Source organism: Myotis myotis, unplaced genomic scaffold, assembly GCF_014108235.1.
Source record: "Myotis myotis isolate mMyoMyo1 unplaced genomic scaffold, mMyoMyo1.p scaffold_m19_p_10, whole genome shotgun sequence".
Lineage (NCBI taxonomy): Eukaryota > Metazoa > Chordata > Mammalia > Chiroptera > Vespertilionidae > Myotis > Myotis myotis.
This window is the reverse complement of record NW_023416314.1, coordinates 40,159,048-40,175,277: the sequence shown is the minus strand read 5'-3', so window position 1 is coordinate 40,175,277 and position 16,230 is coordinate 40,159,048. Positions and strand designations below refer to the sequence as shown.

The 16,230-nt window shown below is 41.3% G+C and overlaps 2 protein-coding genes across 6 annotated transcripts in view; both read right to left on the bottom strand.

Annotated features, from left to right (window-relative positions):
- FCHSD2 (FCH and double SH3 domains 2) overlaps positions 1-16,230 on the bottom strand; it is a 178,160-nt gene that overhangs the window by 3,451 nt on the left and 158,479 nt on the right. For 4 of the 5 annotated variants that reach the window (XM_036325061.1, XM_036325064.1, XM_036325063.1 and 1 more), the window contains 6 exons: positions 10,068-10,199; positions 2,964-3,047; positions 2,666-2,843; positions 2,145-2,365; positions 831-960; positions 384-466 (listed from right to left, as the gene is read on the bottom strand). In XM_036325061.1, the coding sequence (XP_036180954.1) occupies positions 384-466; positions 831-960; positions 2,145-2,365; positions 2,666-2,843; positions 2,964-3,047; positions 10,068-10,199 (828 nt within the window). The remainder of the gene's footprint in view (positions 1-383; positions 467-830; positions 961-2,144; positions 2,366-2,665; positions 2,844-2,963; positions 3,048-10,067; positions 10,200-16,230) is intronic. The other variant, XM_036325062.1, reaches the window with a different exon arrangement.
- LOC118664679 (60S ribosomal protein L26-like) lies at positions 5,127-8,446 on the bottom strand. Its single transcript, XM_036325066.1, has one exon. The coding sequence runs from the start codon at positions 7,058-7,060 to the stop codon at positions 6,560-6,562; it is 501 nt and encodes a 166-aa protein (XP_036180959.1). The 5' UTR covers positions 7,061-8,446; the 3' UTR covers positions 5,127-6,559.

Sequence of the window (16,230 nt, the reverse complement as noted above, 5' to 3'; positions counted from 1 at the left end):
GATTTTTTAAAAAAATATATTTTATTGATTTTTTACAGAGAGGAAGGGAGAGGGATAGAGAGATCGACATATCAATGAGAGAGAAACATCGGTCAGCTGCCTCCTGCACACCTCCTACTGGGGATGTGCCCGTAACCAAAGTACATGCCCTTGACTGGAATCGAACCTGGGACCTTTCAGTCCGCAGGCTGATGCTCTATCCACTGACCCAAATCGGTTAGGGCCAATGTGTTGATTTTTATACTCTTTTTTTTCAAGACCTTTTTACCTTCCCATACCCATCTTACCTTCATATAGGGGAATTAGTAACAAAATGGGCCATGGAGAAACACTAATTTCTAATGTTCAATTTGGAAGATAGCCCTCCCAGATAAGAGACTTACAGGTCGCAGCTTGCCATATGAGGTCTCAGGAGTTTGCCTTGGTGGCTGTGAGAAGCCCGGCGATTCGGCATGGACGCTATTTTCTAAGGGAGGGAACCAAAGAAGCTCATTTTATTTGTGTTTTTATTTTTTTCTTACTGATTTCAGAGAGGAAGGGAAAGGGAAAGTGAGATAGAAACATCAATGATGAGAGAGAATCACTGATTGGCTGCCTCCTACATGCCCCCTACTGGGGATTGAGCCCCATAACTGGGCATGTGCCCTTGAATGGAATCAAACCCGGGACCCTTCGGTCCACAGGCCGACGCTCTATCCATTGAGCCAACCCGGTTAGGGCTACTTGTGGTTTTGAGCAATGAGAATGCTAATGCAGATGTTTGCCCTCCAGTGAACAAGTGAGTTTCTGAGTGAAAATCCATTTTGACCCGTGTCCAGGAGAACCCTTACCGTTTGCTGAAGGAGAGCGGGGGAAATACTGGGAGCTCCTCTTGTCTGGGCTGGGGTAGGGGCTGCTGGGAGGCTGGTCATACAGTGGTAGTGGCGGCAGGGAGCCGGGCGGCTTGGGGGATGGAGAGATCTGCCATGAAGGGAAGGAAGGTTACAAAGTGCTTACTCAGGAAGGACAGACCAGCTTCTCTGACTGACTACTTCAGACAAGTTACTTTTCTCTGGAGCTGAGTTATGACTGTTGACTTTTTTTGGTCAGATTCATTAGAAGCACAAGAGCCTGGATTAAACACCCTAAACCCTAATTTTGTGTTGCTTAAATCTTTTTCCTCTCATAGACTGCATTATACCATTGATTAGTTCATCTTAAAACAGTTATCAAGTCAAATCATTCTCTAGAGTTCCATTAAAAACATACCAAATTAGTCAAGTCAGTAAATTCAATGAAGAACAAAAAAGGGGACAAGTTGTGTTTTTCGGTGTGTGTGAAAAATAAAATAACTGGCAGAGTTTCTGACATCCCCAGCTCTCGTAGATGTCAGGCTAAGGCAGTGGTCGGCAAACTGCGGCTTGTGAGCCACATGCGGCTCTTTGGCCCCTTGAGTGTGGCTCTTCCACAAAATACCCCGTGCGGGCGCGCACGTACAGTGCGATTAAAACTTCGTGGCCCATGTGCAGAAGTCAGTATTTTGTGGAAGAGCCACACTCAAGGGGCCAAAGAGCCGCATGTGGCTCGTGAGCCGCAGTCTGCCGACCACGGGGCTAAGGGGTCATATCATACACACAGGACATGTTCCTTATGGCCCTGGCCCTGCTGGGCCTGCCATGATAGATCCCAATCAGGGGTTTCCTGTAAAGGCAGGTTCTGCTATAATGAGCTAAGCTCAGGGCCACGAATATAATGGGGCTTTGGCAGGCTCATCAATTCTCTGAAATGGACCGACACACCCTGGGCTGGCAGGAGGCTGACAGTGAGGGAGCGAAAAAGCAAGCTAATATTTTTACCACAGAAACTAACCACAGAGAGAATACATTCCCTCTCTGGTTTGTTTCCGTTTCTCCTCATACAATGTCACATACAATTTAGCATTTTGGTTAATGGATTCGGAGAACAGAATGTGGGAGAGGAGAGGTGTGACACAGCCTTTACAGCCTTTACAAAAACAAAATTTGGTTTTGCAGAAACCTGACAACTGAGGACTGGAGTGGTGAGGGTGAGGCTGAGACCGCAGCCCACTTCTGCGTGGGTCCACAGACCCCTTGGGAGTCATTTTCTTTAAATATCTTAGCTCAGCTTTCTCTCTTCTCACGTACCCGAATCTCTCTCATCCCTGGAGTGTCACCATTTTCTGAGGCTGGAAGTTCTTCCACGAGCACCGATGGGAAAACTCCAATCCGCCCACTGAATTCTCCCTCCCAGAAGCCATCGTCATCTTGGTTTTCTTTGTTCAAGATTCGGATGATTGCTCCCTCAGGAAAAGATAATTCGTCCTCCGTCTGACCCTCGTAGTCATAAAGTGCTTTCACGAAACAGACTAGGTGGCAAGAGAGAGAGAAATGCAGTGAGAATGACGACAGCCAGGCTACTCGCGACCTCCCCTACGCGCGTGTGAGGACCAAGAGGGCACTGTGCAGAGCAGGAGGACAGCTTTACTTCTTACCCACTGAAGATCAACCTAAGGGGTCTACAATAAAGAATAAAAGTGGCCAAATCAAGGCAAACATGCTATAGAACAGGAATGGAGTTGTGCTTTTTAATCTGCTGAAGGTTGACTCTGGGGAATACAGTTTAGGCCAAATGCGACAGATAAAGAGTGCCTTATTTCAGTCTTTACCACTGGCGTCTCCGTTGAGGCTGCCTGACACGAGCTCGGCCTCCGTGGAGTTGCTGGATGTGTGCGACCGACTGTCCAAGGCAGCCAGGGACTGCAGCATGCTCAGGAGACTGTTGGAGGTGGGAAACTGGAGGTACTTTTCTGGCACATACCCCACTTGACCAACTTTGTTTCGAGCCTGAGTAAAAGACATGTGACAAAACAGGTTTGCACACACAATCTGGACAGAGCGTAGCAAGAACCGAAACACACTCCTAAAAATGTCACAAGAAGGGGCGATATGAGCAAAGGAATATACCTTTACCCAGTCTTCCATATCTCCATCTTCAATCACTTCTAACACCTCATGTTCCTCAATGGTCAACTCATCTGGTTGAGAAGCCTGCAATGTAGGATGGTCATGGACAAAATAAAAAAGGTTAGATAAAGAGAAGATGTGTGCTGATCATAACAAAAACGGGGGGTCAAAATACTGAAATGATTTTGAAAACATATCAAACACAAAAATTTAAGTGTAAAACTATCACAATGAGGTGAAGTTTTACTTAAAAACAAAACAAAACTAAACTAAACAAAATAAAGCCATAACCAAAACTGGAGAAAGGGAGTCCTGCAGAGGCAAGAGGCTCAATGAACACTGTGGTCACGGGAAGCGGGGGAGCAGGGTTCCAGCTCTGGCTTCTGCATCTACGGTGAGTTATTCAACTTCTTGATGCCTCCATTTCTTCAATGACAATCCTGCCATTCTCAGGAGGCTCGGGGAGTCAATGTGGGATGAAGATGCACAGAGCCACGATGGCTTGGGACGCACAGGCCAAGGAGAAAGCACTGCATTAGAAAGCAGAGGGCTACATGGAGGTGCATGCTGGGAAATGTGAGGAGCTATGTACATGGATTGGATGACAGCTTGAGCAGCACCTAGAATTCATCTGGAATCACTGGCGAACTGTGGCCAAGAAAAGAAAGTTGTAGTAACGGAAATGATTGAGATCTGTCAAAATTTGGATTTATGATGCTCCCACTTAACTGTGGAAACTGGGCCGATCCACTCAGGTGCGTCTGCACGGGCTGACTGTGCGGCTTTGTTATCCTGACAGCAGGAGTTCACAGGCACCAGCCACCCAGAATCTGCCCCTGAGGCTGTAGAACCCGAGGAAAACCGCAGGGGCTCTGCAGAAGGGCTGGAGAGACTATGTGGCTTTGTTCCCTAAAGAGACTTGTCTGTCACCTGTTCACTGGGAGGGGGCTGCTGGCCTTTTATGACTCTCTAGTGAACAATCTTAAAAGCTTCCCTCAAGTCCCAAGATCAGTTAAAACTATCAGCTGAGACCATAGTCTCAAAGTGTGAAAAAATCTCCAAATTTCACAAGCAAAAACAAGGCAAGATAACGGGTCACTTCCCTAAGATCCATTTTCTATTTCATGTACATGAAAACATTTCATCAAACCCAGATTCTGGACATTGCTTGAGGTGGAAAAATAGTGTTGAAAATAGCTGACCAATCACATAAGTATTTACTCCAGGACCAGAATGTTAAGTAAATTACCTCTGATCTCAAAATATGAGGGGAAAAAGCTCACTTTTTAAAAATCCTCACCTGAAGACATGCTTAGAGAGAGGAAGGGAGGGGGGGGGAGAGAGAAGGAGAGAGGGAGAGGAGAGGGAGAGGAGAGGAGAGGAGAGGAGAGGAGAGGAGAGGGGAGGGAGGGGAGGGGAGGGGAGGGGAGGGGAAGAGAGAGATTGGTTGCCTTCTATATGTGCCCTGACCTGGAATTAAACCGGCAACCTTTTGGTGCACAGGACTACTGAGCCACTCTAGCCAGGCCTCACTGGTTCTTGATAGCTTTTCCAAAGGAATTTCTTTGCTCCTCTGAAACCACATTATACCGTTGAATATACCAGCAAAAGGCACCTATATAACAAAGATATTTTTCCTAATTCTATGGCAAGATTTTAAAAGTACCAACATGCTCCGGCCGGTGGTGCTAAGTGGTTAGAGTGTCAACCCATACACTGAAGGGTCACAGGTTGGATTTCTGGTTAAGGATATGTACCTGGGTTGCAGGTTCTATCCCCGCCCAAGTTGGTGCACGTGCGGGAGGCAACCAATCCATGCTTCTCTCTCCACTCCCCCCCCACCCCCCCCAAAAAAAAAACAAATAGAAAAAATATCCTTGGGCGAGGATTAAAAATAACAATAACAAAAAAATAAAATAACAATAACAGCAAGTACCAAGAGACAATCATGAGAACACCTCTAAATATATTGTTGTCACCCTGGCTGGGTAGCTCAGTTGGTTAGAGCGTCATCCAATATACCAAAGTTGAGAGTATGAGCCTCAGTCAGGGCACATGCAAGAATCAACCAATGGCCCTGGCTGGTGTGGCTCAGTTGGCTGGAGTGTTGTCCCATGCACCAGAAGGTCTATTCCTGGTCAGGGCGTATACCTAGGTTGTGGGTTTGGCTGGGGCTTGAGGCATGTACAGGAGGCCTGATTGATGTGTCTCTTCCACATCGATGTTTCTCTCTCTCTCTCCTCCCCTGCCCCCCCAAAAATCAGTAATAATAATTAAAAAAAGACTATAAATATATTGCTGTCCTTGTAAAAAAGTCATGGAGGTCCATGCAAGTTGTCCAACATTGTTATATAAGCAGACACTTTCTTGCTCATACCACCTCCAAGAAGTGACCAATTCTTCTACTGGACAAGGTCAGGTCCTCTGCATGGCACTAAGGACTCTAGAGAGTCTGGTCCCCAAGGTCTCTCGATGTTCTGGCCCTAGCACACTGGTCCCTATTCTCTGAACACACCATGTGCCCTTGCCTCTATGCTTTTACCAGGCTGTTCCTTATTTCCAGCAGTTGCTGCTCCCTCTTCCCCATCCAGTGAATGGGTTTAGATTACTATGAGTTCAAGTCCAACTTCAGTCTGTAATTTTCAATTATCTTCATAATTTAGGCAAGTGACCATAAGACTCAGTTTTCTTTTTATTCTTATTAGAATGTAAGCTCCATGAGAGCGAAGATTTTTGTCTGTGTTGATCAATGCTAGATCCTTGAACCTAGTTTTTTAGGTACATGGAAGGTGCTCAAGTCATATTTGTTGAATTAATGGGTTGGGAAGGGATTAGAAAAAAAATATTTATGGTGCCAGACACACAGTACTTCATAAATGGTGGCCACTATTATTACTCATGATTTGAGGCCCAGCTCATGTTTTCCCAGACTACCCACAAGGAGCTGGTTGCTTCTTCCTCCTGCTCTCGTAAGGCTTTGCACATCCCTCTAACACTGACGACCATGGCATCATGGTTAGTTGTTTGCCCTTGTGGGCTTCCTACTAGAATGACTTACTTAGAGCAGGGAAGGTAATCTCCTCAAGCCAATTAAAGACAGCAAACCGGTCGGTAAATAGTTATTAGTAAAGACATGGTCTCACACTGCCACCTAAAGTCCTAATATACAGTGACAGCCAGAACTCCAGAAACAGCCATGCCCTCAATTACCCCCACGCTCTCTCTAAATTTCCTGTTTTCTTTTAAAACAATGTGTTTTTCTGAAGTCAAAAGTAATATATGTCATTGTAAAAAAAGCTGAAAATATGCATAATTGAGATGTTAAGGTACATACAATTTGGTATCTTACTTCTTTTGACATAGCATTTCTTCTTACACAAAAAACTCACTATTGTAATTTTCAATTATTTTCATAATATTGTTATTGTTACATTATATCAGTAGTTAATATATTGAACTATTCCCTTATTGGATTGCCAACTTTGAACTATTATAAAGTAGACGCTTTATAAAATGATGAAAGAACATTTTGTATCCAAAACGTATTTCTATATTGTGGGTCATTTCCTTAGGATTTATGCTAGTAGGGTCAAAAGTTAGGAGCATTTTTTTTTTAATTTTAATTTTTTAATGAAAGTTGTATATAATATTACTTTATTCCTGTCCTGCATCTTCTCCATTGTTTCTTCCTTGTATCTTCCCTTTTCCTTTCCTACTTGGTGAGATTTGGCTTTACGTTCAAGGACCTTTTTGCAGTCTTTGTCCAGCTTTAGTCTACTGATAACCACCTTGCTGGGGTGAATGCCCACATGAACAGTTGTACCATTAGCTTTCTCCTGTTGCACTTGTTCAATGTAGATGACAAATTTCTGCCTGTAAACCTGGACTACTTTGCCAATTTGCTGCCCTTTGTAATGTCCTCGAACAACATGAACTTCATCATCCTTTCGGATGGGCATGGATCGAACACTGTATTTCTCTCTCAGCTCTTTGGAAAGAGGAAAAGACATAATCTTCCTTCGAATGTGGGAAGGTGCATTGAAATGCCTTTTACAGTTCTTTCTCTGGTCAGAAGTCACAAAGGGATTGAACTTCATTTTGACCGCTGGCGCTCCTACGAAGGCCAAAGAGGGAAGAGACCCACACGCTGTTTCCGGTTCTCTATGAGCATTTTTAAGGCTTTTGAATCTGGTTCTTAAATACAGCTTTTCTTTATTTTCACAAGATTAATCCAGGCCTTTTTGCTATTCTGGACTATAGGAATCACTATTAGGCTTATACTTAATCTCCATTCTAATCTGTCCTCTATAGTTATCTATATCAGGATCAGGGTTACCTTCTTAAAAGCCCAGTCTGATTTTAGGACATCCAATGGCTCCTCCCAGGCAGGATAAAAGGCAAACTTCAGTCTGGTCTGCAAGGCCCTTTGCTCTCCGAGGGCAAACATCCTTACTTCCAGCTGCTCTGTTCCCCACACTTGCTGCTCATGCACCACTGAATTTCCCAGACACCCACAGGCTCACCACACTGTGTCGGTATCTACTGTTCTCTTTGCTTAGAAGGCTCCTTCCCTTCCCTTCCTTCTCACTGTGTCTAGAAAGATCTAAGAATTCATGATCTAACTTAAAAGCCACCTTGTCTGTAAAATTTCTCCCAGCCATCACAGGGAGAACTAGCAGTTTCACCGCTACTATGTTTTCAGACATATTCTATTTTTTCAATTTAATATTTATTCTTCCCAGACTATCCATTTCTGGGGGACATGGATTATGCCACATTCATTCTTGCATCTGCAAAAGTTATCACAAAATGGGCACTCAATAAATGCTTAATGATTAGCTGATTAAATAGATTTTTATAGTCTGTTTACCATAGGGACACGCCTGGGATATGCCAACAGAGGGGATGTTGGATGAATGTGAGATGTTTGTAATCACTCAGACACCTAGGACCCTTCTCCACTTAAGGATCTCAAATTTTAACTCTGAAACTTCAAAGTAAATACAATATTGAGAGGTGAGATGGGGAAACATTCCCAAAGCTGGTTTTATAATCTCTATAACAACTCTCCAAGTATCTCAGAAGATGATTTCAAATTTTCAAAGATTATCTAAACACTTTACATAAGAAAAAAAACCAACACTCCAACTCTTTCAGAAAATAGGAAGTATTTTTAATTTAAATATATAGTGAAAGGTTGTTAAACTAAAAAGTCTGGAAATCACTGATATCGAGGATTTTAAGTAAATACTGCCAACTTTTGGCTTATCCAGGGATGGGGATAGTGGGCGTGAGACTCTCCCGTATATGATTGCTGAAGATTCTCTCCAGACACTTCCTCTGTTGTTGTCCCCCTAAGCACTGGGTTTCCATCAGCATGAGAGCCAGAGGAGGGCTCATTTGTTCATGCCTTTCTTACATCATTTATTTATTCCACAATTATTTACTGCGTACCTACTATGTGCCAGGCACAGTCCTACATGCTGAAGACACATAGACAAGGTGTACAGACACAGACAGGTTTCTGCCTCCATGAACTTTTAGTGGGGAGTCAGACAAAGACGTTTAAAAACAAGTAAGTTTAAGTGTAGTTGATGACAAGTGCTATATAGTAGATAAAAGAGGGCAAAGGGCAAGGGGATAGAGAGGAGTGACTGAGCAGTCAGTTATGTATTTACGTGGTCAGGGGAGACCTGAGGAGGCACTATTTGAACTGAGCCTCAGTGAATAGCAGAGGGCAGCTAAACAAGATTTGGGAAAAGAGTTCTAGGTAGAGGAACAGTAAGTGCAAAGTTATCAAGACAGGAAGAAGCCTAGTGCCTTTGAAGACTGAAAGGCAGCCAGAGTTGCCAACGTATAGTGAGTGAGGGGTTAGGAGGGGGAAGGGTCTGGCGTGAAGCTAGGGCAAACGGCAGGGGCCAGACCTATCTGGACACTGCAGACCCTAATGAAGAGCTTGTTTTTCTAAATGTGATGGGAAGCTTAAAAGGGTTTCAGGCAGGGGAACAAAATAATCTCCTTTATGTGTTAAAGATAATTCTGGCTGCAGAGTGGAAAATGGACTGTTGGGAGGCAAGTATGAAGAAGGGACACCAATTACGAGTGGGTTTTTTTTCCATTTACTATAATCAAAGCAATGGCCTAGGGCAGGCCAAGATGGTGAAAAGGAAATAGATTCAGGATACGTTTTGAAAGTGGACTCAATAGGACTGACTGATGGACTGGATGAGGGGAGTGAGGGAAAGAGAAAACGAGGGGAACTAAGTAAAAACTTAATGTGCAAGCAGGGCAGGGGTGAGTGAGATTGAGAACTATTATACTAAACCAAGTTTGGATATTCTGGCATCTATTTATCTAGGTCCTTGCTTAATATAAGTTATATTAAGTTATATCAAGACTAGGAAAGATAAAGATGAACCACCTGCTTTGTAAAAAATTTTTATTTTAATATCAATTTGAGAATCACCTTAATAGAGGGTCTTGTGTTAAGCAGGCAACTGATAACAAGAGTAAGAGTTCTATGAATGGAAAGTTTATCAGATGCCAGGCACTGTACCAAGTGCTTTGCTATAAAAGTGTTATTTAATTTCAACTAGCCTTATAGTATTATCCCCATACTACAGATAAGAAAACTGAGGCTCACAGAGACTAAGGGACTAGTGTGGTCATACTGCTCCTTAGAGGCTGAGACAGGATTTTTTTGTTTTTTTTTTTTAAATATATTTTATTGATCTTTTTACAGAGAGGAAGGGAGAGAGAGAGAGAGTCAGAAACATCGATGAGAGAGAAACATCGATCAGCCGCCTCCTGCACATCTCCTACTGGGGATGTGCCCGCAACCCAGGCACATGCCCCTGACCGGAATCGAACCCGGGACCCTTCAGTCCGCAGGCCGACGCTCCATCCACTGAGCCAAACCGGTTTCGGCCTGAGACAGGATTTTAACCCAGGCAAATGACATCAGAGCCTAGACTCTGCACCTCTAATATTAACTGAACACCAGTTTTATGTTAAGCACAGTATGCGAGGCTGGGTAGATACAGTTATATGTGTCTCCAGGGCCGTTACAATTTAATATGAGCAATGTGTTAGAGAAATACAAACCTTGTACGAATAAACAACTTTGCAGGTGAGCGGATAATTTCTTAAGGTGCCAGAAGGGCTGGAACTGCTGTCATCAAAAACATCCATGTTGTCTTCAAACTCTTCTTCTTCTCTTTCAGTATCTGCATTAAGCTAGGGAAAATTAGAAGCCATTGGCTACCTTAAATATTTCAAGAAAGTGGTTGAAAGCAAGAGAACACTTAAAACCTGATTATTTCAAAATATTAACTTATTCAACTGCATAGAGAAATAAGTATCTATTCTCACTCGCAGTTTTCATGTTATGAAAGGACACAGGTTTTTTTAAAAACCAAGAGTGAATGTCTTTCCAGTTTTTATCAGTATCCTTTCACTTTTCACTGTTAAATACCAATTAATAAAGACCTCTTACCATTTTAAACTGATCATATTGGGGAACATTAAAAAGATTTCTAAATGCTACTGAGGATGTGGAGAAACAGGCTTTCCTCTATGGCTGATAAAAATGTAATTTGATATATATATTTTAACTAGCAATTTCACTTCTGTAAATCCATTATGGAGAAATAAAAGCATCAGGATGTGGGACTATATAATCTAGGATGTTTACTGCAACAGTGCATGTAGTGGCAAAAGCCTGAACACAATCTATATGGTCACCAATAGAGGAATGTCTGAATAAACTGTGAGGTGTCTATATTACAGATCAATAACACCAATTAAAAATGAGTTAGGGAATAGAAAGACCAGAAATAAACCCTCCCATATATGATTTAATGATTTTCGACAAGGGTCCCAACACTATTCAATGGGGAAAGGACAGTCTTTTCAACAAATGGTACTGGGAAAATGAGATATCTACATGTAAAAGAGTGAAGTTAGACCCTTAACTTGTAAAAATTAACTCAAATTGACCAAAGACCTAAATGTAAGAGCTAAAACTATAGAATTCTTAGAAAGAAAAAAAAAACACAGGGGAAAAGCTTCATGACACTGGATTTGGCAATGATTGCTTGGCTATGACACCAAAAGCACAAGTAATAATAATAAAAAAAAGATAGATTGGACTTGATCAAATAAAAAACTTTTATGCATCAGAGGACAAGAGTAAAAAGGCAACCTACAGAATGGGAGAAAATATTTGCAAATCATATATCTAATAAGAGATTAATATCCAGAATAGTATATAAAGAATGCCTAAAACACAACAGTAAACAAACAACCCAATTCAAAATGGATAAAGGACCTAAAAAAACATTTCTCCAAAGAAGATACCCAAACAGGCAATAAGCACATGAAAAGATGTTCAACTTCACTAATCATTGGGGAAACGCAAATAAAAAATGTTGTAACAAGATATCACTTCGCACCCATTAGGATGGCCATTATAAAAAGACAGGAAATAAGTGGAAAAATCGGAGCACTTGTGTACTGCTGTTAGGAATACAAAATGGTGCAGCTGCTGTGAAAAAACGGTATGGCAGTTCCACAAAAAATATAACATAGAATTACCATATGATCCAGCAATTTCACTTCTAGGTATATACCCAAAGAATTTGAAAGCAGGGACTTGAATAGATATTTGTATGCCAATGTTAATAGCAGCATTATTTATAGTAGCCAAAAAGGTGGAAGTGACCCAAGATGAATGGACGAACAAAATGTTGTAAACACAGACAATGGAATATTACTCAGCCTTAAAAAGGAAGGGAATTATGACACATGCTACAATATGGGTGAACCTTGAGGACATTAATATTAAGTTAAATAAGCCAGTCACAAGAAGATAAAAAAGTACAATTCTACTTATATGAAGTACTTAGAATAGTCAAATTCACAGAGACATAAACTAGAATGTTGGTTGCCAGAAATTGGGGTTTGGGGGGGGGGTAAGGAGTTTTACTTTTGCAAGATGAAAAGAGTTATGGAGATGGATGATGGTTATGTCTGCACAACAATGGTACTGTACTTAATGCAACTAAACTGTACACTTAAAAATGGTGTAAATGGTCAATTTTATGTTATGTATATTTTACCACAAAAGGGGCATTTTTCTTTTTGAAATACAGCACGAGGGAAACAATTTTTAACAAAGTTTAAATGTGTATTAGTCACCACAGCTAGAAGGCACATATTAATTAAAATGGTACAAAATATAAAAAAATGTATTTACTTAGAGTGCTGTCCATGATATTAAAGGACAAATAATATTTATATAATCATAACTATCTGACAGGGGAAGGTAGAGTGAAAAGAGTAATGACCGGAGAACAGAAGAGGTGACTGACTTGTTTTTTATATACCCCTGTACTATCTGAGCTATTAGAACAACTAAAAATCCAATAAAGATGAAACAAAACCAGGCTTAAAGGTTTCTTTGTTTGTAGCTACATATAAGCACTTATTTGGCTACATTTCCCCGTTTAAACATTCAAAGGCACCAATGTTTGTACATTAAGGATATAACATTATTAATGAACAGTCAGAACTGGGCATCACAATTAATTAAAATATCAAATACCGACTATACGTTGAACACTGTGCTAGGCTCTTAGATATGAAATGGAGGGCACCATCATGCTTTGCAGGAGCTCACAATCTAAGTGGAAAACTACCGCAACTAAATGCTAAGTACGCAGGGAAGTATGAATATGGAAGAGGTCACTGGAGAAGGTCAGAGATTTCCTGGATTTAATGAGTCAAAAAGTAGAGGCTGCCTTTATTGTTAAGTTCTACTTTTTAATAAATTAAAATGACTTCTCTTGAGTAATTATCACTAACATTTTAAAACGGACTCTCCTCTTAACTGCATTTCTCTAACAAAATTCTACAGATTTTTCTTTTGTATGTGTGGATTTCAGAAGATTAAATCGTGCATATTTTCTGTCACATTTATTAGGTTTCATTTCAAAATCCCTCATTTATAACTACAATTGAAAATCTCCACAACTGAGTGAGGTAATTGTGTACCTCATCTTACAAATAATTCACCTATGGTCAGTCAGGTCAATGACAAAAAGTAGGCTCAAATCTTGACCTTTCAAATCACCTCAGGCTTATGATTCTACTATTTCCCAACAAGGCATTGTGTCATAAAGACGAGGATCATATGCTAGAAATTGCTTTCATGTTCTACTAAAATAACTGTTGACATTACAAAACGAAACAAAACAAAAAACACCCATACATCTTTAAAAACTAAAATTAAAGCCAGTGTGGGTAGAACAAGTTTCCAAAAATATATAAGGAATGTTAATATGTATTGTACTTTGGCACTGGGAGTCAATCCAAAACATTTTATCTTGGCAACGCTGTTTGATACTAAACATTCCGTCCTTCCCCTTTATGTTCTGAGTTCATTTTTTGATTCTCATGAAAGGGAACGAAAGGTTGTCGCGACAGCAGTAGGGGTCACCACCACGTGCTTTCTGCATGGCTCTGTTTCATAACAACTGCTCTCTTACCCTTTCCCCTTCCTGCCACCTGACAGGACTTCAATCACTATTCTTTCTAGCTGTACTAATATTTTCCCTTTCTTTGATGTTGTAAAATGCTTACTCTTATTGCAAGGGCAGATAAGAACCTTTTTGAGTTGGTTTCAGTAGCCATCTTCTTGTACTTGGCAAAATAAGCTCTGAAAGGGCTTTACGGTCCGATAATGAACTGGAAAGCAATGGGTCCTCTAGGTTCAACACATATGGGCTTGAACGCTGACTATGCCACTTACTTGTTGTGTGACTTTGGGAAAATTTATTTAACTTTTCAATGTAACCTCTAATGGAGACAATACTTCTTCATACAAAAAGGTGTTCAACATTAATAATGAAATACACATTAAAACTATAATGATACACTACTGAATACCTATTAGAATGTCTAAAGTTAAAAAGACTGACCATACCAAGTGTGGGCAAGGCCGTGGAACCACTGGAAACACCAGCATCCTATTGATGGGAATGTAAAATGGTACAACCACTCGGGAAAACAGTTTGGCAGTTTCTTAAAATGTTAAATATATACCCACTATAATGTTATCATCACAATTAGCTAGTTAATAATAGGCAGAGAGCAAAGAGGAGGCCAGACATTACAAGCATGGCCATCTGGGCAGCTTTACCAGGAAGCTACAACTTCACGCTCCCCAGGGAACCACCTGACCATACCCTGTAGATCTCTGAGGAAAGGGCTGAACAAAGGGGGAGATGGGTACATGCACAGTGAGGTTGGCATGATGTAGGGAAGATGCTTGCCTGTCAGTCTAGCCCAGGGAACAATGATTGGGTAGATGGTGGACCCCATCAGACATGCATGAAATGTTGGAAAGTTAAAATCCTCAAAGTGTTCCCTCTCTCTTATTCATCTCTCAGTCGTTCTTGCCCTCTCTTGTTCTGTGACCTGCACTTGCCTATTCTCTCTCCATAGCCATGTGGCCTTAAGCAGCCACACATGCAGACCCCACATACAATGGACTAGAGCTGGGAACACAAACTAAGCTAGCCAGATTAATACGGAGCAGAAACTATGGGCAATACCCTTAAACGTGGCCCTGCTGAAAACAAGATTGGACTTCTTCCATGAGGAGACAGACAGAAATGGGACCTTGGAGGGAACCCCCTTAATTTTAGATAATCGATCAAGCTTTCCACAAAACCCCATCCTCCCGTGGGGGCCTCAGGAAATTCTTTTCCTCGGGGCACCCCAAGAACTCCACTTCCACCGATAATATAACCCACTCAAAACATATATGTTCAAAGCAGTTTTTCTTGTAATCGCCCCATAACCCAAATGTCCATCATCAGGTGAATGGATAAACAAACTGTGGTATATTCATACAATGGAACACTACCCAGCAATGAAAAGATGGAACTACTGATACCTGCATCAGCACGGGATGATCCTCAAAATAATCATGCTGAGTGAAAGAAGCCAAACATCCCCACCCCCAACAAAAGTGTACACATTGTATGACTCTGTTTATATAAAATTCTAGGAAATTCAAACTAATCTATAGTGGCAGGAAGAAGATCAGTGGGTTGATTGAGGCGCTGGAAGGAGCGTGAGGAAACAAAGTTCTCACTGGTGCATTCATATGTCAAAATGTACCTAACTGCCGAAACTGGTTTGGCTCAGTGGATAGAGTGTCGGCCTGCGGACTGAAAGGTCCCAGGTTCGATTCCGGTCAAGGGCATGTACCTGGGTTGCGGGCATATCCCCAGTAGGAGATGTGCAGGAGGCAGCTGATCGATGTTTCTCTCATCGATGTTTCTAACTCTCTCTCTCCCTTCCTCTCTGTAAAAAATCAATAAAATATATTAAAAAAAATGTACCTAACTGTATGCTTTAGATATTTACAATCTATTTATGTCAATTATACCTCAGCAAAGCTGTTAAAAATATCAGTAAAGCTTGGAAATTTTAATGACAACTGGCCACATAGTACTTGAAAATGCTAGAAGACCACTAGCTACATTGAAAATAGGATGTTCGATGATGATTCAACAAATGCTTTAAAAACAGAAAAACAGGAATGCACAGCAATTAAAATGATTCATGACAACAGGTAGAGGGATAAAGGGTTAGCCACAGGGTCAGAAAGTACGGAAAGAGCAGGCCTTTAGAGGCAGACACATCTGGGTTCAAATTCCTGCTCTCTCCACTTCCTAGCTGAGTGCTCCTGGGTGAGATGTTTAACTCTTCTAAGTCCACCTCCTCGTTGGCAAACACATTCAGAATTGTTGTGATCAGTAACTGAAATAATGTAGGAACGTGCCTAGCATAGTACCTGTTACAGAACAGATACTTTAATGATATGCGGTAAGCTCCCTACTTTCAGCAGTATTTTAAGCTGAGTTGGTGCACTTGGATGGAGTAAACGACTTATCTTCAGGTTCAGATGAGTACTTTCGAACAGGCACTACGTGTAAGGATCTGTGTCAGGCACTCACAGCTAGGCAGAAAATCAAAGGACACAATACAGCTGCAGACACTTCTCTTAGAAGTGAAAGTCTCTACATCTTTTCAATGTCCACCGTTTGGTCTTAACTGTCATGAGACTGGTTGGCTCAATCTGTGGATACCATCTCAACAGACATACTCAGCTTGCAAATTCCCAGCAGCTAGCAAAGGGTTTCATAAGCATTACAGGCTCAATGCATACTTACTGAATTAAACAAAACTGATCCCA